The sequence below is a fragment of the Sminthopsis crassicaudata genome, chromosome 3 (genome assembly GCF_048593235.1).
Source record: "Sminthopsis crassicaudata isolate SCR6 chromosome 3, ASM4859323v1, whole genome shotgun sequence".
In the NCBI taxonomy this organism is placed as follows: Eukaryota; Metazoa; Chordata; class Mammalia; order Dasyuromorphia; family Dasyuridae; genus Sminthopsis; species Sminthopsis crassicaudata.
The window spans coordinates 503661031-503685661 of record NC_133619.1 but is presented as its reverse complement, the minus strand read 5'-3'; the positions used below and the strand labels follow the sequence as shown (position 1 = coordinate 503685661).

The window sequence follows — 24631 nt, the reverse complement described above, 5'->3', positions numbered from 1 at the left end:
ATAACAACAAAATTCATATGGAAGAACATAAGGTCGAGAATTTCAAGGGAAGTAATGAAAAAAAAAATTAAATGAAGGTGGTCTAGCTGTACCTGATCTAGAACTATATTATAAAGCAGCAGTCACCAAAACCATTTGGTATTGGCTAAGAAATAGACTAGTTGATCAGTGGAATAGGTTAGGATCACAGGGCAAGATAGTGAATAAAAATAGCAATCTAGTGTTTGACAAACCCAAAGAATCCCAACTTTTGGGGTAAGAATTCATCATTTGACAAAAACTGCTGGGAAAACTGGAAATTAATATGGCAGAAACTAGGCATGGACCCACACTTAACACCACATACTAAGATAAAATCAAAATGGGTCCATGATTTAGGCATAAAGAATGAAATCATAAATAAATTAGAGGAACATGGGATAGTTTACCTCTCAGACTTATGGAGGAGGAAGGAATTTGTGACCAAATAAGAACTAGAGCTCATTATTGATCACAAAATAGAAACTTTTGATTACATCAAATTAAAAAGCTTTTGTACAAATAAAACTAATGCAAACAAGATTAGAAGGGAAGTAACAAATTGGGAAAACATTTTTACAGTTAAAGGTTCTGATAAAGGCCTCATCTCCAAAATATACAGAGAATTGACTCTAATTTATAAGAAATCAAGCCATTCTCCAATTGATAAATGGCCAAAGGATATGAACAGACAATTTTCAGATGATGAAATTGAAACTATTTCCACTCATATGAAAGAGTATTCCAAATCACTATTGATCAGAGAAATGGAAATTAAGATAACTCTGAGATACCACTACACACCTGTCAGATTGACTAAGATCACAGGAACAAATAATGATGGATGTTGGAGGGGATGTGGGAAAACTGGGACACTGATGCATTGTTGGTGGAGTTGTGAAAGAATCCAACCATTCTGGAGAGCAATCTGGAATTATGCCCAAAAAGTTATCAAACTGTGCATACCCTTTGATCCAGCAGTGCTACTACTGGGCTTATATCTCAAGGAAATACTAAAGAAGGGAAAGAGACCTGTATGTGCCAGAATGTTTGTGGCAGCCCTTTTTATAGTGGCTAGAAACTGGAAAATGAATGGATGTCCATCAATTGGAGAATGGTTGGGTAAATTATGGTATATGAATATTATGGAATATTATTGTTCTGTAAGAAATGACCAACAGAATGAATACAGAGAGGCTTGGAGAGACTTACATGAACTGATGCTGAGTGAAATGAGCAGAATTAGGAGATCATTATACACTTCAACAATGATACTGTATGAGGATGTATTCTGATGGAAGTGGATATCTTCAACATAGAGAAGAGCTAATCCAATTCCAATTGATCAGCTACACCCAGAAAAGGAACACTGGGAAATGAGTGTAAACTGTTAGCATTTTTTTGTTTTTCTCCCCAGGTTATTTTTAACTTCTGAATCCAATTCTTCCTTTGCAACAACAACAAAAACAACAAAATTTGCTTCTGCACATATCTATTGTACCTAGGATATACTATAACATATTTAATATGTATGGAAATGCCTGCCATCTAGGGGAGGGGATGGAGGGAAGGAGGGGAAAAATTTGGAACAGAAGGGAGTACAAGGGATAATGTTGTAAAAAAAAAAAAAATTACCTATGCATATGTACTGTCAAAAAATGTTATAATTATAAAATTAATAAAAAAAGAAGAAGATGAAAGTCATGGTCGTTGTTTTTGTGTGCCACCAAAGAGCTTTCAAACATCAAATTTTGTTGAGACATAGAATCAATGAAAAGAAAATTGGAAAGCAGCCAAATGATAAAATTAAAAAAAAAAAAATCATGTTAGGAACAGGGTTCTGCAATGATGAATGCTGAAAGGTAACTGCATGTATTTGAAAAAAAAATAAAACACCACTTTAAAAAAGGAAAAAAAAAATTAAAATTTAACAAAAGAAAATAAAAACATGTTGGGAGCTAACTTCTACAAATATAGGAATGGTAGCCAGAGGAGAATGGAAGGCAAAGAAGTCAGTGCTAATTGACAAATAATAGGAAATAATAAGACCACAGAATTAAAACTGAAAGAAATAATAGAGGCTATTAAAACGGACTCTTTCATGGATACAAATGAAAAAACTAAAGCATATATATATATATATATATATATATATATATATATATATATATATATTTATTTATTTATTTATTTTTTTCCTGAGGCTGGGGTTAAGTGATTTGCCCAGGATCACACAGCTAGGAAGTGTTAAGTGTCTGAGACCAAATTTGAACACAAGTCCTCCTGAATTCAGGTCTGGTGCTCTATCCACTGCGCCACCTACCTGCCACTAAAGCATATATGTTAAGTGACTAGTCCAGGGTCATATAGCTAGATGTGTATGAGGTGGGATTTGAACCAAGATTTCTAACTATTTTGTGCTGCCCAATTGATCAATGATGTCTAATAAAGGAAATTGGAGAGTAAAAAAAAAAAAAAACAAAAACAAACAAACAAAAAAAAACAGATGGGATTTGAATTAAATCTTAAAAGATGACAGGGCAGAGGTGAGGAGGAAAATCATTCTAGGCCTCAGGAACAGCCAGTGTAATGGCACAGAAACAAAAGATGGAATGTCCTCTTTGAGGAGATGAAAGTAGGCTAATATAGCTGGTATTGTACAGATTTTGTGAAATGGACAAAATTTAAGAAGTCTAAAAGGTGGAAAGGGGTTAGGTTATAAAAAATTTTAAATGCTCCATAAAGGAACTTAGATTTGATCATACAAGAAACGTCATTGGAGTTCATTAAGCAAGAGGGTGAACATAGACCTAAGCTTTAGAAAAATCACTTTGGCAAATGAGTCAAAGAGGATGGATTGGAATGGGGAGAGAAGTGTCAGAGACCAGTTAGTAGGTTATTGCTCTAGTCCAGATAAAAGGTGATAAGGACTTAAAACAGGGTGGTGATTGTTAATGGAGAACAGGTGAAATTTATGAGAAATTGTGAAAGTAGAAAGGACAAGATTTGGCAGTGAATTGGACACATCCACATGTGGAGTTAAAAATGAGAAATACAAGCTAACAGAGTACAGAATGAGTATGAACTTTGATGGATTGATGTTAGGACAACTGTAAAATGCTGGATCAGGGTGACTAGTAGAATCATACTATCATTGCAAAATGACTCCCAAATTTTTTCACTTATTTATCCTCAAAAACTATTATCATTTTTCCAATGCCCTGCTAAACATCTTCACCTAAATACCCTGCTGGCACTTCAAATTCTACATATTAAAAAGTAAACCTAAATTATCCCCTCTTAGTCATGGATCTTCAAACTGCATCATCTTTGATTTTTTCCCTTCACTTTTTTTAAAAGCTTTTTTATTTTCAAAACATATACATAGATAATTTTCAACATTCACCCTTGCAAAACCTTGTATTCCAAATTTTCCCTCCCTTCCCCATACCCTTCCCTAGACAGCAAGTAATCCAATATATGTTAAATATGTGTGATTCTTCTTTATATATTTCCACAATTAATGTGCAGCTCAAAAAGGAAAAAATTAAAGAAAATACAAACAAACAACAAAAAAGTAAAAATACTATGTTGGGATTCACACTCAGTCCCCACAGTCTGCTCTTTGAGTACAGATGGCTCTCTTTATCACAAGACTATTAGAACTGGCCTGAATAACTTTATTGTTGAAAAGAGTCACGTGCATCAAATTAATCATTGTTTAATCTTGCTATTGCTGTGTACAATGTTCTCCTGGTTCCACTCACTTCACTTAGCATCAGTTCATTTAAATCTCTCCAGGCCTCTCTAAAATCATCCTGCTGATCATTTCTTATAAAATAATAATATTCTATAATATTCATATATCATAACTTATTCCAGCCATTCTTCAAATGGTATGTATCCACTCAGTTCCCAGTTCCTTGTCACTACAAAAAATGCCTGCTACGAACATTTTTGCATATGTGGATCCTTTTCCCTTTTTTATGATCTCTTTGGGAGACACTAGTAGAGTGTCTAGTAGAGACAATGATGGATCAAAGGGTATACACAGTTTGATAGCCCTTTGGTCATAGTTCCATATTGCTCTCCAGAATAGTTGGATCAGTTCACAACTCCACCAACAATGTATCAGTGTCCCAGTTTTCCCATGTTGCCTCCAACATTCATCATTAACATTTACTGTCATCTTAGCCAATCTGAGACTTTTTACCTCTTGTCTATTTCCTCTTCATTCCTTCACATTATTGTGTGAAAATGGCATTCAAAGTCTTCCATAAACAGGCTTCAAGCTATTTTCTAAGACATCTCTCTTATTCAAAGTTACAGCTCAACTGGACCCTCATTTTGATTTGACCTTTTCTTGTTTCTGTGCTTTCGTTCACAATGCTTCAGTGTCTGGAATGGATCCTTGTTCACTGAAGTTTTTTTCTTCCTGTAAAGATCAACTCAGTTGCTACTGCTTTTATGGTCTTTCTTGATTGTTCCCAAAATTTAACTCAAGGCATTGTTCCTTTTAACTTCCCACCATCTAAAAGTGATCTGTCTTCCTCAAATTGCTGACTAAATCACTTCATTGCAGGTATAACATTCTATATTGTTTCTTAGTTATTTGTATGTTTTATCAATCTCATTCAATCTTCAGATTGAATTGAGACTAGATTGTTTTTTTATGTACCTTTATTTTACCATTACTTTCTAATAGAGCCTTTCTTAGAACCATTGTTAAATGTTTGTCTAATTAAAGGGAGAACAGGTTTTAATTGAAATGTGAGTTTTAGCCAAGTTGAACCTGAGGTAGAAATGGTCTATTTGTGTAGAAATTTTCAATACAATTTTCAAGTGAATCCACCCTATTATTATCCAAATTAGGGAAATGAAAAGATAATATAAAAACTAAACCACTGAGGAGTAAGAGAAATAAAAATTAATTTCAATATTGTTTATATACAGTATTCTGAAAATTTAAGTGAAGTTTTAAGCTTTCATATCTATATTTCCATTCTCAAATGTAACTCTAGAACATTAAAGCTAGAAAGTTCCTTAGCCCATGTAGTCTTACTCCCTTGTTTTAGTGTCATGTTAATTACTAATGTAGTAAATGAGCACTGAACTTGTTTACAAGGTCAAGATTCTAATGTTGACTACTAAGAACTTGTGTGAACTTTGGCAAGATACCCTGTTTCCCAATTTATATAGAAAGTTGGACTAGATAATCTCTAAAGTTCCTTTTAGCTTTAATAAGATGTTATTTCCTCAATTTTAAAACGAGGAACCCAGGCTAGATTATCTCTGAGGTCTTGTCCAGCTCCAGATTTAATGATTCTGTTAAAAATAATGGGGGGGAGGTGAAATTAGCTTTTGACAGTGGATCTATGAACTGGTACAACCACTAGAAAACAATATGAAATTATGCTAGAAAAAAGTCACTTCATTTAATGTATCCCCTGACCCATTAATGTATGACAGGAATAAACCAGTCTTTCTCTTTCTTCTCACCTGCCACTTGGCCACCTTGTGAAACAACCTCTCAGGGCCCTAACCATCTTTTGGGAAAGGAGTACAGCCATGTCTCACCTCACTTAAGTTTAGACTCTCTAGCCTATTACCTTTTTCTCCTAATCTGCCAATATACACCTCTCTAACACCCCTCTTCCCCTCCCGCCCACATCCCTGAGTTATTTTTCCATTTTAGGATGTATTACAGAGAGGCTTTATTTAGTAAAATATTCTGTGGTATTATCACATATATATATAATATATAAGTATATAATATACCACATATTTTGTGGTAGTAAAGAACTCAGAAAAAATAGTATGTGCCCACCAATTAGCGAGTGGCCCAACAAACTGCAGGATATAACTTTGTATTTTTATTTTATTCTTTATATAAAACAAAATAAAAGACCAATGTGATCAAATCAGTGCAACTTTTCAAATCGGAATATTATAGAAGATGAATCAAGCAGATCTGTATGGTATTCATTTATAAAACTCCTTGAAGGTAAAAGCAGTTTCTATATCCCCAGAATTTAGCACAGTATCGGAACATATAAAAATTTCATTCATTCAATCAACATTAAGTACAGGTGCTGTGGTAAGTTGTGTGTGTGTGTGTGTGTGAGTGTGTGTGTGTATGGGTGTATGTGTGAGTGTGGTGTGTGGTGTGTGTGGTATGTATGTGTGTGTTTGTGTGGTGTGTGTGTGTGTGAGTGTGTGGTGTGGATGTGGGTGTGTGGTATGTGTGAGTATGTGTGTGGGGTGTGTGTGAGTGTGTGTGTGGTGTGTGTGTGTGTGTGTAGGATGGGTTAGAGGCTTCCTAAGGAAGGTGGGATTTTACTTGAAAATGAAAAGAAACACAGTAAATGCCTTTTTCAATCATCCATGCCCAAAACGTTTTATTTCTTTTGCTTAATTGTTCCACTGAGGACAAGAGTTTTATTTCTTCGATGAGAGCCGCAGGTGTCAGCCCCCGAGTTTTAATAATAATAATAATAATAATAATAATAATAATTATATATATATATATTTAACACTGCCTCCAATCAGTATTTTGTCGGTCTTTTCCCTAGTAGTCAAAGCAGCCCGTGCTCTAAGTGTCGGTCTGTAACACTCTCCGGGGCATTAGTGCGGTATCAGGTGACACGGTAGGCTACAGTGAGCGTTACACGGACACTTCCAGCGTCTAAAATCAAATGACTGGCCCCACATAAGTAGCCAAAACCCACAGCTTTCCTTTTCATTCCACTCCATCCAACAGCTTTTCCTGGGGGAACTGCCCCGGTTCTGACGCAGCCTCTACCACCGACGACGGTTGTGGCTGTTGAGCCCCCGGCCGCAGACGCAGAGCGCGCCGCCACGCTGCCCCACCTCCCCTTCCGCCCCCCGGACCTCTACTGCGCTTGCGCGCGACCGGAAAGTTCGCGAAGGTTCCCGAAGCGGAACCGGCCGTTTCCGGAAACTGACTGTAGCCGGAGAAGTCAGACAGCAGATTGCGGTTGAAGAGTCCCCGCAGCCAGCACTGCGGTCCGGCTTCTGTCAGTTGCTCATCGCGGCAGAGAGAAACATGTCCTTATTGTGCTACAATAGAGGCTGCGGCCAGCGCTTTGATCCTGAAACCAACACGGATGGTAAGGAGCCCATTCCTTCAGTCCCCCGCCGGCGCCTCCCTCTTCACTTTCGTCCCCCTGGTCGGGGCTTTTAGGGTGGCCCAGTCTCCCCTCCCCCATCGGGAAAAGAGAGCTCGCCAGTGAGGATGGCCCGGCCACCCCAGAGCCCAGGCCGGGTTCGCTGATCCCCAGGTCCCTGCAGGATCCGTAGCCATCGGCCATCCTCAGTCCGATTTGACCACTTACCGAGGCCATCGCCCCGGCCCCATCCCGAGCCCCGGAGTCGTGATGCGGCTCCCGCTCTACCTGCACTCCCCGAACCGCCTCCCTTCCTTCTCTCTTCCGCACTAGCCCCTCTGACTCCTCATTCCCCCCTGCTCCCCGCTTCCCGCTCCCAAATAAGGACATTCACAACCCCCGGCCCCACGTGTTTGCCCAGTCACCCGCATCTCTGCTGTTCTCATTTCTACTCTTCTGTCAACTTTACTCTTTCTTACTAAGGAACACTTGGGGACATAATTAAAGAAAACATCATAACCTTTGCTTCCCATCCCAAAGAGTAACATGGGGCCCTATTACTGTTTAGGGGCAGGAAGGGCTTTCCAGTTACGGTGCTCAATGTTCGGAGAGATCTGGTAGACAAGGCAAAAAATCCAGAATTGTATCCTCCCTCTGTTGTAAAACTTTAAAAAATTAATTTACTATATCTCTAAAGATTACTGCAACGCTTGCTGAATTGTCTGCATTGTTCTGGATTTTGTCTGTTATAAAGCGTCAGTTTTGACATTTTCCTTACCCTCCCTCACTTGTGGTAGAATGAGGAGTTCCAGGACCTGTCCAGCTTTTCTAGTCAGCTCTCTAGGCCCCAGTCTCCCTTACATCTGACTCTGAGTGGCGTCTGACTTTTAGGTATGACTACGTACAAAACGTATGGGTACCGCCGGAGGTAGTGTTTTATGTCTTATTTATACATGTTATGGTGTAGAATCACAACTCATTGGAAATAATGGATTTTGGCCCGCTGCCCTTACATTTGTGGCACCTGATGAATATTTGGAGAATGAATGAATGTTGTGAGTTCAGATCGAATACTGTGTTACCTTTAGGAACGTGTGGGAATATGTTTTTAAGAAAAACCAGGTAGAATATGTAAAAAATTTGGGGAAAGTGGCTATTTAGGTTTAGGATAAAAGATTGTTTTTAGATAAAATAGCCTAAAACTTTTAAGATAGAATTGGAGTAAAAAGTAGCCTTTTGTTATAGGGTGTTGAGGAATTGTAAGGATTTTAATAACATCTTGAATTAGTTGTGGAATGGCAAATTTTGCCAACTCTTTAAAATTCTGTGAAATATTTATCTTGAGCCAGAAGTGATTTGATGAAATAAGGACATTTGGAGTAAAGGACTTTTTAGAATAAATGTGACATCTAATCTTTATTATTTTTTTTTTTGCTTAATTTAAATGTGGGAATCATGAGGATGTAGATGTAAAGTATAATTGGGGGAGGAAAAAAAAATAGGATCAAGTAAAAGCTGAGATTATCCTATACCAAGATAGTGAGTAAAACCATGTTTTGATTGCATGGAAGAATATGAATCAACTTGAAAATAGTTTAAGACAAGTTTACATAAAGTAAAAGTTTTTAAACTTTTTTGATTTATAGATTCCTCTGACATTATGGTGAAGTCTATGGACCCCTTCTCAGCAAATATATGTTTAAATGCATTTGGCAAAATGACAAGATTACAAAGGAAAGCATTTATAATGAAATGCAATTATCAAAATATTTTTTAAAGTTCATGGACCCCTGCAGAGAGTAGAGTCATCTTATGTAACAAATAATATTTTTTAAAGAAAAAAGAAAGAGGAAAAAATTAAGCAAGACTGATTACATCAAAAAAGTCTGAAAATATGTGCATTTTCTCACTTCTGTGGACCTCTGCAAAAGAGTGGGTTGGGAGATGCCTTTTCCCATCTCTTCTTTGGGATTATAATTGTTTTTTATAATATCACAACATTATGTTCTTTCCACTTACATTATTATAGGCATTATGCTTGTAGTTAATTGTGTAAATCTTTTCATGTTTCTCTATTCATCAAATTTTATTATATATTCTATAATTTGTTTAGTCATTCCCCCAACTGATGGTCATATACTTTCTTTCAAAGTTGTTTTGTAGCTGTTTTAGTCTTAATGGGGACTTTGTTATCAGTGATCTCCTTGAGGGATTTGTCTAGTAGTGAAATGGCTGGGTAAAAGGAAGTAGACATTTAGCATTTAGTCAGTTAATTTGTACAATTCCAAATTATTTTCTAAAATAGTTAATATTGATCCCAAACTCTGTCAATGCTGTAGAATGTTCCCTCTCTTTCTACAATCCATTTCTAAGATACTGCCCATTCCAATCTTTTGTCATATTTGTCAATTTTTTGATTTTGAGGTGAAACTCAAGGGTTGTTTTGATTAGGACTTCTTTTAGTATTGGTGATTGGGAATACTCCTTCATATTATTGTTAATTGTTTGTGATTCTTTCAAGAATTATTCATGTTCTTTTACCTATTATTTATTGGGAAATGGTTTTTGGTTATATACAAGAAATTGAGTTAGGAGGCTCCTGGACTGAGTGCTGGTCCTGAAGTCTGAGGTCAGATTTGAATTCACAAAAATAAATTTTTTCCATGATGCCTATAAACAAGTCCAGATTTCTCAAAATACTCACTAGACTTTACCATTCCTTTAAGTTATTATTATCTTTTATCTCTTTCCTTTTTCAGCTAAACTCATAGAAAAAAATTTTTTTTCTGTATTTGTTACCTATACTTCATATGCTCTTCTTATGCCTTTTAATTTCTAATCTCACTACTCTTAAGTGCTAAATCTGATTGTCTTTTGTCATTTTTTTTGACCTCTGGGCAACTGATATTGTTGATTCTCTTTTTTTCTGGATACTCTTTTCCTTGGGGTTAACCTTTTTGGATAATTCTGCTTTCTTAGCTCTCCTAGTTTGATCACATCTTCTTGATTTTCTATACTAGCTGGTCATACTCCCAACTATGGTTGCACCATGGCTTAGTCCTTTTCCTCTTATTTCCCTATACTTTCTTGGTGACTCCACCAGTTTTCATTGCTTTATCATCACCATGCAAATGCCACATTTGTATTTCCAGTTCTGTATAAACATCTATATAATAGACATCTTAAATTGAGCTTGTTGAAAGCAGCTTGACATAGTTAACATAAAACTTAACCCTATTCCAAATTGTATTATTAGTGAGAGCATCACCATCCTTCTAGACAACTTTTGAGTTCATTCTATAACTTCACTCTCCCTCATGCAAGTAGTTGCCAAATCTCAGTTTTTCTACCATAGTATGACTCACTCTTCTCTCCTTTCTCTACTCAACAGCTCTTACCTTAGTTCTAACCTTCATCACCTCTTACCTAGACTTTGGTTTAACCTCTTAATTGATCTCCCTGTTTCATACCCCTCCTGCTCTAATTCATCTTCTACATAGCTGGCAAAAGGATTTTCCCAGAGCTCTGGTTGGACCTTGTCACTCTCCTATACAGTGAACTCATTGGGCTCCCTATTACTTTAGAATCAAGTAAACACTTAAGGCTTTCAAAGTTTTTCTTAGTTCCAACTTACTTTTTTGTCATTATACTCACTATAACTTCATCTCTCAAAATCCCTTATTTTCAAGTACTACTTTCTATGTGAAGCCTCTCCTGATTGCCTCAGCAGCAAGTGCCTCTTCTCAGACCCTACTAAAATAACTTTGTAACTAGTTTGAATGTAGTTATATGTTGTCTTTCCTGGCTAGATTGTAAGCTCCTTTAGGGCAAGGATTTTTTGGTGTGTTTTTCTTTGTATTCTCACCATAGTACCTGGTACTTAGAGTTTAATAAATGATTGTTGATTATTAATTGTTTACATCCTTATGCAGTGATTTGTTTCATTCTAATTTTGAAGTCTACCAGAATACTCATTTTTCTTTCATAGAAAGTGTTGTCTTTTTATGCCTTTTTCATTTTATATTTGTGATTGTGATATTTTGAAGCCAAACATAGATTTCTCCCTGTTAAATTTTATCTTCATTGATTTGACCTGTTATTCTAGGCTGACAAGATCTTGGATTCTGATATCACCCAGTATTTTAGATGTCATTATCAGCATTCTGATATTTGTAGATTTATAAGACTCTTGTCATCTCTGCTTTTATAGCAAATATATATAAAACATCCATTATGTGTGCTGAGCTCTGGGCTATGGACTGGTGACAAAAACAAAACAAAACAAAAAAAAAAAAAAAACAGTCCTCAAGGAGTTTTCATTTTAATACCCAAATAATTGATTTAAGAAAAAAAAAAAAAATTGAGCATCATAGTATTAGGGAAACACAAGGGTGACTCCGAAAATTGATACTGGCCTGTTAATGATTACTCTTTGGGTTCAGTCATTCTTGAGTTCTGAATGTATCTATTGGTATCATCTTTAGTTTGCCTGTTCTACATCTTGTCCACAAGGATCAAGTGAGAGATATTAGTGAGTGCCTACCTGTAATCCTAAGTGTAATAAGCTTATAACATGCATTCCCTGAATTTTTAAATTTATAATCCTGTGAAATAAATAAATTAATCTAGATGATCTATTCCTCTTTCCTACAAATTGTATTTGGCTCTTACAGTTTGCTATTTCCTTTCATAGTTGCTAATATTATCTCTATTATAGAATATTTCCAGAAATTGAAGTTAACATCAGAACAGCATTTGCCCTTCAGTGCTAGGACATTTTTCCTGTATGCCATGATCTTTCAAAGATCAGTGACAGCTGCTCAATGCTGACATCTGCCTGTTCTGTCAGAAGCCTGGAATGTAGATGTCCAAGCTTTGTGCCTTAAACAAGTGCTTACAGTTGGATATTATAGCTATCTTCTGATTTACCTCGTGTTTCTCATCATGAACTAATTTTTCTTCTCTCTGCAGAAATTTAGTGAAAATGGGCTGAATTTGCAATTTAGAGAATCTTTAAGTTTGAATCCTGATTCTGCTTTTTACTTCCTATGGAGTCTCAAGAAAGTTATTTAATTTCTGTGGACCTTTCAGCTTCATCTGTAAAATGAAATATTTGGACTAGATAATCTCCAAGGTTCTTTCCTGCATATAATCAATAATCCATTGATCCCTGCTAGTGGAACCAGAAGTAAAAATTAGAATTGAATTTTCTCTTTTCTGTTGTCTGTTTACATCCATCCCAAAGTAGTAGTTACTATGCCTTCTTGGGTCTTCCTCTTGCTTTAACAAAGCTTTAAAAATAAATTTTTTTTTTTTGTTATTTTTAATATTAGCTATGGTGTCCTTTCCTCTTAAGTTTAAGTTGTTTTGCTCTTGATCTTACCTGTTCCACTTCCATGTGTCTTAGCAAAATTATAAACCAAAGTTGATTGATGAATTCCCACTGTATCATTATTGGTCTTTTTAGATGACTTCACTTTTTATTTGTTGAAATTCTTTGTCTTCAAAAATTTCAATCTTGACATCCTCCCATCCTTCTAAGGTTTCTTTGTCCTGTAATTTTTTTTTTTTTTCCTCTTTCTCCTCCTAAATGTTCTTTTAGGGTTAGGGTTAGCTCCCTTCTCCCTCCTCTCCTACCTTTTTTTTTTTTTTTTTTCCCCTGGTTCTTGCATTTCGTTATGTATCTGCATCTTAAATAATATACATTGTTGCTCTGCCCCTATTTCATTCCATTTGAATAATACCATGTTTATAGCTTTCTATAGCCATATTATATTCGTAAGTTACATTTTATCATAATTCAATGATGGTTATGGTTTCCTTACTTTAATATGGCTTTTCTTGCTGGCATTCTTTTTGACTATATCCTGCGAATTATTGGCCTTCCACTGTTTTTCTATGTTGAAGAAATAGATTGTTGTGGAAAGATCACTGGATTTGGAGTCAGAGATCCTTGGTACAAAGTCTGTTTTGCCATGTATAACTTTTGTGCTGTTGAGTAAATTAAAATATGGGCAATTAATGTCCTTACTAGATGTAAATACATACATATATACACACATAATCTTAAAGTTCTTTTAATTGAATTAACAGGACTCTTGAATAAATTTGTTTTTACTATTTCTTCTGCCCTGTTCTTCACCAGGAAGGAACCTATCATTTTTGGTTCAACTTACTTTATTGTTTGTTTGGACAGATCTGCCCAAGTTTCTGAATTTTTACTTGTCATTTCTTAGAAGGCATTAATATTTAGTTACAGTCATGTAACATTCTTTAGCCATTCCCAAATTAAAGGGTATCTATATTGTTTCTATTTATTAGCTACCAATATCCTAATATATGTGGAACCTGTCTAATACACTGGTTGGATTAATTCATAGCTCCATCAGCAGTGATTTGGTGTGCTTCTGTTACCACAAATATCTCAAGCGTTTACTGTTTTGGTCTTTTGATATCCTTGTTGGTCTTAGGGATTTAAAGTGAAACCTAAGTGTTTTAATAATTTGCATTTCTTTTTTCATGATTTGGAACATTTCTTTCATTTGATTGTTGGTAACCTGCATTTCTCTTTTAGTAAATCGCCAGGTCATCGTGTCCTTTGCTGTTCATTTATTTCTGTCAGATCTGATGTTTTGTATGACCCCATTTGCATTTTTATTGATAAAGATACTGAAATGGTTTGCTATTTCCTCCTACTACTTATTTTACAGATAAAGAAACAGACAACCAAGGTTAAGTGAGTGACTTGGCCAGGTCACACAACTGTTAAGTGTCTGAGGCTGGATTTGAACTCAGCACTTTGTGACTATGCAGTGTGTCCTCTATATCTAGTGTCATTTGACCATTTAACTATTGGCTTGTTTTTACATATGTCTCTCTTCAAATATCTTGGATATCAGACCTCTGTCAAACAGGGTACCACAAATTCTTTCAGAATTAGTTGCTTCTCTTACTCTAGAGATATTAATTTTTTTCATGCAAAAAATTTTTTTAGTTTTATGTAATTAAAATTATCTTTTATATTTGACTTTATCCCTTATTTAATTAAGAATTCTTTCCTAGTCAAAAAGATGAAGATTGAAAAAAGATCAAAAGATATGAAGTTTTCGAAGGAATCAGAGCTATCTTCAATCATATGAAAGCATTCTTTAAATAACTATTGATTAGAGAAATGTAGTAAGACAATTCTGAGCGTACCACCTTACCTTTAAAGTTGTTGAGATAATATAGAAAACACAGAGAACAATGGTGAAAAACTGAGCATTAGAGACTTTGTTTAGGAGGCTGTAGGGGAATCCAGAGAAAGAAAACCAGTAGTTAATACAATGATTATCAATTGAAATAGGTAACTTGGGAGGAGGTAGTCAGTAGTGTTTAGTGTTACATGGATTGTTCTTTTGCTTTTTTCTTTTTCTTTTCTTTTTTTTTTTTTTTTTCCTGAGGCATTGGGGTTAAGTGACTTGCTCAGTGTCACACAGCTGGGAAGTGTTAAGTGTCTGAGGACAAATTTGAATTCAGGTCTTCCTAACTTTGGAGCTGGTGCTCTATCCACTGCGCCACCTAGTTGCCCCTAATGGATTATTCTTTAGTGCTAGTTTGAAAAGCAAGCAAGATTTGAAAGATTTTTTTCTTATAATTATGTATAAACATATTTGTATGTGGGGGGGAACATCTATAATACTGCTTTGAACTAGCCAGGATAAATATATTCACTTTAAAAATGAAACAAATTTGGCTTCTGTGGATTACATTGAAGGAAACTAAGATAAATGATAAGTCATCTATTCTTGACCTTAGTAAAATCAAATTCATCAGCTGAATGGCATTCTGGTTTGGAACTTGAGTGGATAAGAAATATAATATAATTTGCTGGCTGTATGCCAAGTTAGCCTCATTTCAGATTTTGACAGTTACTTGACCAACATTCAAGAAAATGTTATTGGTGGGGTTTTATCTAGATTTTAGCAAGGAATTTGTAGGAAAGTTGGTAAGAGTTAGGTTAAATGATAGTATAGCCAAATGGCTTTAGAATTAAATGAGTTAAGAATAGTAATTAAGGGGCAGCTAGGTGGCACAATGGATAAGAGCACTAGTCATGAAGTCAGGAGGACCTGAGTTCAAATGTGGCCTCAGACACTTAACACTTCCTAGGTATGTGACTCTGGGCAAGTCACTTAACCCCAAATGCCTCAGCAAAAAAAAAAAAAAAAAAAGTCAATAATTAAGTTGTCAGCATGGAAGAAAGTCTCTAGTGAATTAGTGAATGCTTCAAGAATTTGTTCTTGATCCTGGAATGTTTTAACTATATCAATGACTTAACTAAAGCAGCAGTATTATTGTTAACAGATTTATAAATCATGTAAAACCATTTAAGAATAGTTAATTTGTTGGATGTTAGAGTATAAAGAACCCCATAGACTTACATAAACTGGTGCTAAGAGAAGTGAATAGAACCAAGAAAACATTATACAGAGCAACAAGATTATGCAAATATCAATTCTGATGGATATGACTCTTTTCATCAATGAGGTGATTCAGGCCAATTCCAATAGACTTGTGATAGAAAGCCATCTGCATCCAGAAAGAGGACCATGGGGACTGAATGTGGATTACAATATAGTTTTTCCACCTTTTTTGATTTTTCATTTCCTTTTTACTCTATTTTTTTTTTCCTGCAGCATGGTAATTGTAGAAATATGTATAGAAGAATTACACATATTTAGTATATATTGGCTTACCTGTCTAAAGGAGGGAAAAAATTTGGAATACAAGGTTTTGCAAGGATGAATGTTGAAAACTATGCATAGATTTTGAAAAGAAAAAGTTTTCTAATAGAAATGGGAGATTTCTTTCTTTTTTTTAAATTAATTTTATAATTATACATTTTTTGACATATATATGCATGAGTAATTTTTTTTTTTATGACATTATCCCTTGTATTCATTTTTCCAGATTTTCCCCTCCCTCCTCTACTCCCTCCCCTAGATGATAGGCAATCTCATACATTTTACATGTGTTACAGTATAACCTAGATATAATATATGTGTGTAAATTCAATTTTCTTGTTGCACGTTAAGTATTGGATTCCAAAGGTATAAGTAACCTGGGTAGATAGACAGTAGTGCTAATATTTTACATTCAATTCCCAGTGTTCCTTCTCTGGGTATAGTTGTTTCTGTCCATCATTGATCAGCTGGAAGTGAGTTGGATCTTCTTTATGTTTAAGATATCCACTTCCATCAGAATACATCTTCATACAGTATTATTGTTGAAGTGTATAGTGATCTTCTGGTTCTGCTCATTTCACTCAGCATCAGTTCATGCAAGTCTCTCCAAGCCTTTCTGAATTTATCCTGCTTGTCATTTCTTACAGAGAAATAATATTCCATAGCCTTCAGATACCATAATTTACCCAACCATTCTTCAATTGATGGACATCCATTCATCTTCCAGTTTCTAGCCACTATGAAAAGAGCTGATACAAACATTTTGGCACACATAGGTCGAAATGGGAGATTTCTGGCAGAGCAACTAAGAGTTGTTTTATTTATTAAAAAATAAAATAAAATTATCTCCATAGAATAATAGAGTAGCTTAGTTGGACTGAATCTAATAGGATGGAAATTAATAGGCTTAACTGTAAAGTCTCATGCTTGGTTCAAGAAGTCAATTTTAGAAGCATGAGGTGAGATAGTTTTTTGAACAAGGGAGGTGATAATCCTGATGGATTATTAACCTGATCACACTATATTTGGAATTTAGGGTTTAATTTTTGTTACTACAGCTAAAGAAAGACAAAACAAGATGAAAGGTCTTAAGATATTACATGTGAAGATTAGATGAAAAGAATCATTTACAAAAGTACTCTTAAATCATTAGTAGACATATGCAAATTAAAATTATTACTGTTCCATCTTGTATCTATTAGATTGGAAAAGAAAGTAAAGTGACCAAAAAAAGAAAAAAGTCAATTACTGAAACAGAAAAAGAACTGACACTCATAGTGTAAGTTGAACTATGAATTGTTCAGTAATTCTGGAAAGCATTTTGGAAGGATCACAATCAACAAGCATTTATTTATTAAGCTTTATATACCAGGTTAGTAGTTAGTGCATACATATACTCACAGAAACCTTGAATTCTGATTGGAGAGATAGCTAATGCATACATGTATGTAATATTTGCAGCATAAATATTAAGTAAATATATGCAAAGTACTTAAGTATAGCAAAGTTTTAGAGGAATAGTACTCTTTACAGGAACATAAAACAAGCTTCATGTAGACATTGGTGCTTGAGTTTGATATTAAAGAGAAATTCTATAAGGTGTAAGTGAGAGTTGAGTTCATTAAAGGAACATAGCAAAGTATGGGTGAAATGTCAGACTCAACAAATAGGTTTAGGTCAGATTATGAGAAACAGTTAACGAATATGGCTAGGCAGTAGGAAGTTGCTAAAGTTGATTGGGTAGGGGCGACTCAGATCTATACTTAAGTGAATTAACTTTAGTAGAAGTAGAGGAATGAACTAGAGGGATGAAAGTTTTTTGGTTTTTTTTTTTGTTTGTTTTGTTTTTTTTTTGTTTTTGTTTTTTTAATGCAGAAAAATTAGGAAGTTGTTGCAGTTATTCAGGCAAGGATAGAGAGCCTTTAAACTAAGGGAGCTGAAGAGAGAGAATGGGTTAGAAACCAAAAATAGACAGCAAAATGCATACTATTTAATCAGATAATAGACATATACTCCAAAGAAATCATAAAAAATATTCAAAGCTGCATTTTGTGTTTTATTAAAGAACTAGGAAAAAAGTGAGTATGCAACAGTTGGGGAATGCTGAATAAAATCTGAAAGTAGTTACGATACTATTGTGCCATAAGAAATGACAAAGGGAAAGAAGTGGATGAACTGATGATTGAAGTGAGCAGAGAATAATTTATGTGATTACACTGATTACATTAATGTAAGGGAAGACAACTTTGTTTGAAAGACAAAAGAATCAGACTTGATAAGACTGATGATGAAGCATGCATTCCATCTCTTGGCAAAAAAGTGATGAACTAGAAGTACAAAATGAGACATTTTATTAGACATGGCCAGTGGATTAATTTGACTTGTTTGAGTGTATTTATTGCAAAACATAATGTTTGGAACTTATATTCACAGCATTTGGCACATAATGAGTACTTTATAAATTTCTAATTGACTGACAAAGGATGGCTTTTATTTGAGGGGTGAAGGTATGTTGAGGTGAATGGAAAAGGTGGATAGTGATGAGTCAAAAAAAAAAGCGTTTCAAGGAAACAGCAAAAAAAAAGAATGTTCAGAAGGAGATATAGACAAGTAGATGAATGTTGATACTATCATATTAGGTTTTCTATTTTCATAGTTTCATATTCAGTCTCTTTTGATATAGAAATGTTTCCTAATATTTAGTTTAATTTTTTTTTTTTTTTGTAATTTTGAGTTACCCTGATTTTTTTAAGGAATTGAATGCATATGGAAAGGGTGATAAGAAAAGGTGATGGTGGTTTTAAAAAATGTTGTCTTTTTGTTTTTGCCAGATTCTTGCACATATCATCCAGGAGTTCCAGTCTTTCATGATGCTTTAAAGGTAGGCATGGTAAAATATAGATATGTGGATGAGTGCAATATACTTTATCTTGTTTTTTTGTTTTTTGTTTTTTTTTAATTGTTTCCTTTCTTAGCAAATAATTGATGACTTGTTTTTTCTGCTTCCTTAATTAGGATCTTTTTTTAAAGGCTTTGATGGAGGCTAAAATAGAAAAGTTTAAAAAAAAATGTCATGCCCATACTTGTGATTCTATTTTATGTTATTTTAACATTTTAACAAGAAAAAATATATATCATTTTAAAAATTCTTCACATAAGCTGAAACATTGTCCTCCCATTTTTCATTGCATCCATACAAAAGCAACCTCTTACTATTGTAGCATATATTTTAAATATATTAAATTTCTTTTTTTTTTTTTTTTTTTTTTTTTTGACAATCAGTAAACATTAAGTATCTACTCTATCAGGCACTGTGCTAAATCTTGTGTTTTGCTTGGTTTCTACTTTTAAGATTATTATGATATCCCTAATCCCCCAGACCTTAGAAGAAGCTCCTCATCAGGAAAGTTATCATCTTGGAGATTGTTTCAACTTTGGAACTCAGACCTCATCTATACCCGCATTTTCTTCTGTTTCTCTAAATAGAAGGCAGAACAAAAACCTCCCATGTAGCCTCTTCAAAAAGGACTCAAAAACCCAACCATCTTACCATGTGCTTTGCTTAGCTGTGAATCTTAACATCACCATTATGTTCCTGAGCAATGGACCCTCTGGGAGTACTTCTACCCCATTCTTTTGTATATCCCTTTCCCCTAATAGATTGTAAACTCAATGAGGGCAATAACTATCTTTTTTTTTTTTTTTTTTTTTTTTTTTTTTTCCTTATTTGTATCCCCAGTGCTTAGCATAGTGCCTAAAATATAGTAAGTACTTAATAATTGGTTTATTATGTCCTTGCTGATAAAGTGCAAAAAATAGTCCCTGATTTCAAGGAGTTAGTGGTCTAATATGGGAGACAATATGCAAACGTTTTTTGCAAGTTTGTTATTTTGGGTTTTTTGGAACAGTTTTGTGGGGTGTGACATGTTTTGTATGTACAGAATCAATTGGAAATAATCAACAGAGGGAGGGCACAAACATTAAGGGGGATGAGGAAAGATTTTCTGTAGAAAATGGGGTTTTAACTGGAATTTGAACTAGAGATATGGAGGGAGAATGTTCTGAGTATGGGGAAAAGCCACTGAAATTGCCCAAAGTTTGGTATATGGTATGTTTTGTTCAGGGATAGCAAGGACAAATATCAGAGTATTTGTAGGGGAAAGTAATAAGATATAAGACGATTGAAAGGGTTGGGAGGTGGGAATTAAGGAAGGGCTTTGAACTGGAAGGTTTTGTTTTTGTTTTTTTTTTTTGAGTAGGAAGATTAAACAAAAGAGAGAGCAAATTAGGCAGGAGGAGAATTTGTAAAGTACTGTCACCTGAATTTCCTTTATTTTTTAAATTATGTCAAGTCAACATTTATTAGGTGCTTTTTCTGTGCCAACAACTGTGCTAAGATCTGGGAATACAAATAAAAGCAGAAAGATAATCTTTTCCCTCAATAATCAGAGAAATGAGGTGAGGGTCTTAGACCAACAATCCCTGTTAAAAATTCATGTCACTTCTTGGCCTACTAAACAGACTTACTCATATTGCTGTATTTGGCTTTCAGAACTACCTATAATCTGGCCCACCCTACCAGTCTGTCTTATACTTATGAAGAAGTATAATTTTGTGGGAGACCATAATGATTCAATTTGATGTGAAACAATTATATCAGGCATCGATCACAGGTTACAAAGATTTGCCATTTGTTGCATGAAATTTATCGTGGACTTAGCCAAATATGTTTAAGCAAAGCAGAATCATAAAGTAATACCCTTCCAAGTTCCAGGATCTTTAAAGTCTCAAGGAAGAGGGAGGAGAAAGGGAAGGGTCTGAAGAGTAGGGAAAGAAGTGTGGGAGGAGTTAGGGAAAGGCCTAGTAGAGGACAAACTCTAGTGACTAGATATGTATAATAAGGTTAAGATAGTCTGGGAAAACTGACTTCCTTTTGTAGGTGATTCTGAATGAGTTCATTTTAGCATTTCCTGACGAGGACAGAATGAGCTGGTTTAGAATTCACATCACTTATATTTCTCCTCGGTACCTTTTCCTTATTGTCTTGTGGCTATATCATGTTTATTTATTTTTTGTAACACATGTTGCTTTCCCCTCCAGGTGACTCATATAAGTTACTGGTTGCTAGGAGATATTGTAGTTGAAACAGTGTTACAGAGATGCAGTTAGTTGCTTAGGAACTAAAATTTATAATAGAAAAGATTAAAATAGGTCTCTATAGAAAGCCGAGAGTAGGCTTTGTCATGGTAAAATCAGTTTTCTCATTCCCTAATACTTCTACTCACTTCCATATCCCTTACCCTGCCCCCCCATATGGAAATATACCTCATGTCTATGCATTCTTCCATTGTAACTATTGATTGTTATAAACTAACCCAAGTAGTTGCTAACTGTGACCCACTGTAGGTGACTCCTCAATTGTAAAATGAGAAAGTTGGAAGAGAAGGCCTTTGAAGGTCCTTTCTTTTTCTAAATATATGAGCCTATGTTTTTGGCTTGACCCCCTAGGGCATAAATTGATGCAATAAATAGAAGTTTCCAAGGAATCATTAGACTTGCTGTCTGGGCAATCTTTTTTAATTTGGTATTCTCCAAAAGAAAAATCCACGGGAAGGATTCTGGGAAGATGATGGAGTAGGTCAGAAAATTTCAAGTTCTCCAGATTTCCTCCACAGTGGTAAATCAAATATTAGGAAAATTAGGTATGATAGATCTTTGGAGAAAACTGAATGGTGATAGAAAGGAGTATACTATCTTCTCAGCAGTTCATGGAACCTATACAAAAATTGACCATATATTAGGACATAAAGATCTCAAAATTAAGTGCAGGAAGGCAGAAATAATAAAGACTTTCTTTTCAGATCACGATGCAATAAAAACTACATTTAACAAAAAGTTAGAGGTAAATAGAGAAAAAGTAATTGGAAACTAAATAATCTCATCTTAAAGAATGATTGGGTGAAACAGCAAATTATAGATACAATTAATAATTTCACTCAAGATAATGACAACAATGAGGCATCATACCAAAATTTGTGGGATGCGGCTAAAGTGGTAATAAGGGGAAGTTTTATATCTTTGGAGGCTTACTTAAAGAAAATAGAGAAAGAGAAGATCAATGAATTGGGCTTGCTACAAGGAATAAATGAACTTTTCCTAAAATAATCAGTAGCATTTATTTAAAACCATCAATAAGCATCATATGTAATGGGGAAAGATTGCAACCATTCCCATTAAGATCAGGGGTGAAACAAAGTTGTCTACTATCACCATTACTATTCAATATTGTATTAGAAATGCTACCTTTGGTAATAAGTGTGGAGAAAGAGATTAAAGGAATTAGAGTAGGTAATGAGGAAGCCAAATTATCATTCTTTGCTGATATGATAATTCTACACCTTTAGCAAAGTTGCAGGATACAAAATAAACCCACATAAATCATCAGAATTCATATATGTCACTAACAAAATCCAACAGTTAGAGTTACAGAGAGAAATTCCATATAAAGTAACTACTGATAGTATAAAATATTTAGGAATCTATGTGCCAAGGGAAAATCAGAAACTATATGAGCAAAACTACAAAACACTTTCCACACAAATTAAGTCTGATCTAATCAATTGGAAAAAATATTAAATGCTCTTGGATAGGGCAAGCAAATATAATAAAGATGGCAATACTACCTAAACTAATCTATTTATTTAGCGCTATACCAATCAGACTCCCAAAAAAATATTTTAATGACCTAGAAAAAGTAACAAAGTTCATATGGAAAAATAAAAGGTCAAGAATTTCAAGGGAATTAATGAAAAAAAAAAATCAAATGAAGGTGACCAGATATAAAATTATATTATAAAGCAGCGATTACCAAAACCATTTGGTATTGGCTAAGAAATAGACTAGATGATCAGTGGAATAGGTTAAGCCCAAAGGATAAAATAATCAATAACTCTAATAACCTAGTGTTTGACAAACCCAAGGATCCCAGCCTTTAAGATAAGAACAATGTTTGATAAAAATTGCTGGGAAAATTGGAAATTAATATGGCAGAAACTAGGCACTGACCTACACTTAACAACGTACACCAAAATCAGATCCAAATGGGTTCATGACCTAGGCATAAAGAATGAGATTAAAATAAATTAGAGGAACATAGGATAGTTTACCTCTCAGAGCTGTGGAAGAGGAATGAATTTATGTCCAAAGAAGAACTAGAGATCATTATTGATCACAAAGTAGAAAACTTTGATTATATCAAACTGAAAAGTTTTTGTACAAACAAAACTAATGCAGATAAGATTAGAAGGGAAGCAATAAACTGGGAAAACATTTTTACAGTCAAGGGTTCAGATAAAGGTCTCATTTACAAAATATATAGATAATTGACTCTATAAGAAATCAAGCCAATCTCCAATTGATAAATGGTCAAAGGATATAAACAGACAATTCTCGGATAAAGAAATTGAAACTATTTCTAGTCATGTGAAAAGATGCTCCAAATCATTATTAATCAGAGAAATGCAAATTAAGACAACTCAGATACCACTACACACCTGTCAGATTGGCTAGAATGACAGGGAAAGGTAATGCATAATGTTGGAGGGGATGTGGGAAAACAGGGACACTGATACCTTGTTGGTGGAATTGTGAATACATCCAGCCATTCTGGAAAGCAATTTGGAACTAAGCTCAAAAAGTTATCAAACTGTGCATATCCTTTGACCCAGCAATGTTACTACTGGGTTGGTATCCCAAAGAGATCTTAAAGTAGGGAAAGGGACCTGTTTGTGCAAGAATGTTTGTGGCAGCCCTCTTTGTGGTGGCCAGAAACTGGAAACTATGTGGATGCCCATCAATTGGAGGTTGGCTGAATAAATTGTGGTATATGAATATTATGGAATATTATTGTTCTGTAAGAAATGCCCCACAGGATGATTTCAGAAAGGCCTGGAGAGACTTACATGAACTGATGCTGAGTGAAATGAGAACTAGGAAATCGTATATTTCAACAACAATACTATATGATGATCAATTCTGATGGACACGGCCATTTTCAACAATGAGATGAACCAAATCAATTCCAATAGAGCAGTAATGAACTGAACCAGCTACACCCAGCAAAAGAACTCTAGGAGATGATTATGAACCACTACATAAATTCCCAATCCCTCTAATTTTGTCCGCCTGCATTTTGGATTTCCTCCATAGGCTAATTGTACACTATTTCAAAGTCCAATTCTTTTTGTACAGCAAAACAACTGTTTGGTCATGTATACATATATTGTATTTAATTTGTACTTTAACATATTTAACATGTATTGGTCAACCTGCCATGTGGGGGGAAGGAAAAGAGGGGAAAAATTAGAACAAAAGGTTTGGCAATTGTCAGTGTTGTAAAATTACCCGTGCATATATCTGGTAAATAAATACTATTAAAATATTAAAAAAAAAAAAAAAAAAAGAAAGAAAGAAAAAGAAATGATCAGCAGGATGATTTCAGAAAGGCTTAGAGAGATTGCATGAACTGATTAAGTGAAGTGAGTAAAACCAAGAGAACATTATACACAGCAGCAATGAAATTATATGACAATTCTAATGAATGTTACTCTTTTCAACAATGAAGTGAGTGCTTCAGGACAATTCCAATAGACTTGTGATGGAGAGAGCCATCTGCATCCAGAAAGAGGGCTGTGGGGACTGAATGTGGATCACAACATAGTATTTTCATCTTTTTTTGTTGTAGTTTGCTTCCTTTTTATT

The 24631-nt window shown here is 34.7% G+C and overlaps 1 protein-coding gene across 1 annotated transcript in view; it reads left to right on the top strand.

Annotated features, from left to right (window-relative positions):
* Positions 1-6926: 6926 nt before the first annotated feature.
* CHORDC1 (cysteine and histidine rich domain containing 1) overlaps positions 6927-24631 on the top strand; it is a 29970-nt gene continuing 12265 nt past the window's right edge. Inside the window, exons 1-2 of the mRNA XM_074303951.1 lie at positions 6927-7148; positions 18703-18752. Coding sequence (XP_074160052.1) covers positions 7085-7148; positions 18703-18752 — 114 coding nt within the window. The 5' untranslated portion in view covers positions 6927-7084. The remainder of the gene's footprint in view (positions 7149-18702; positions 18753-24631) is intronic.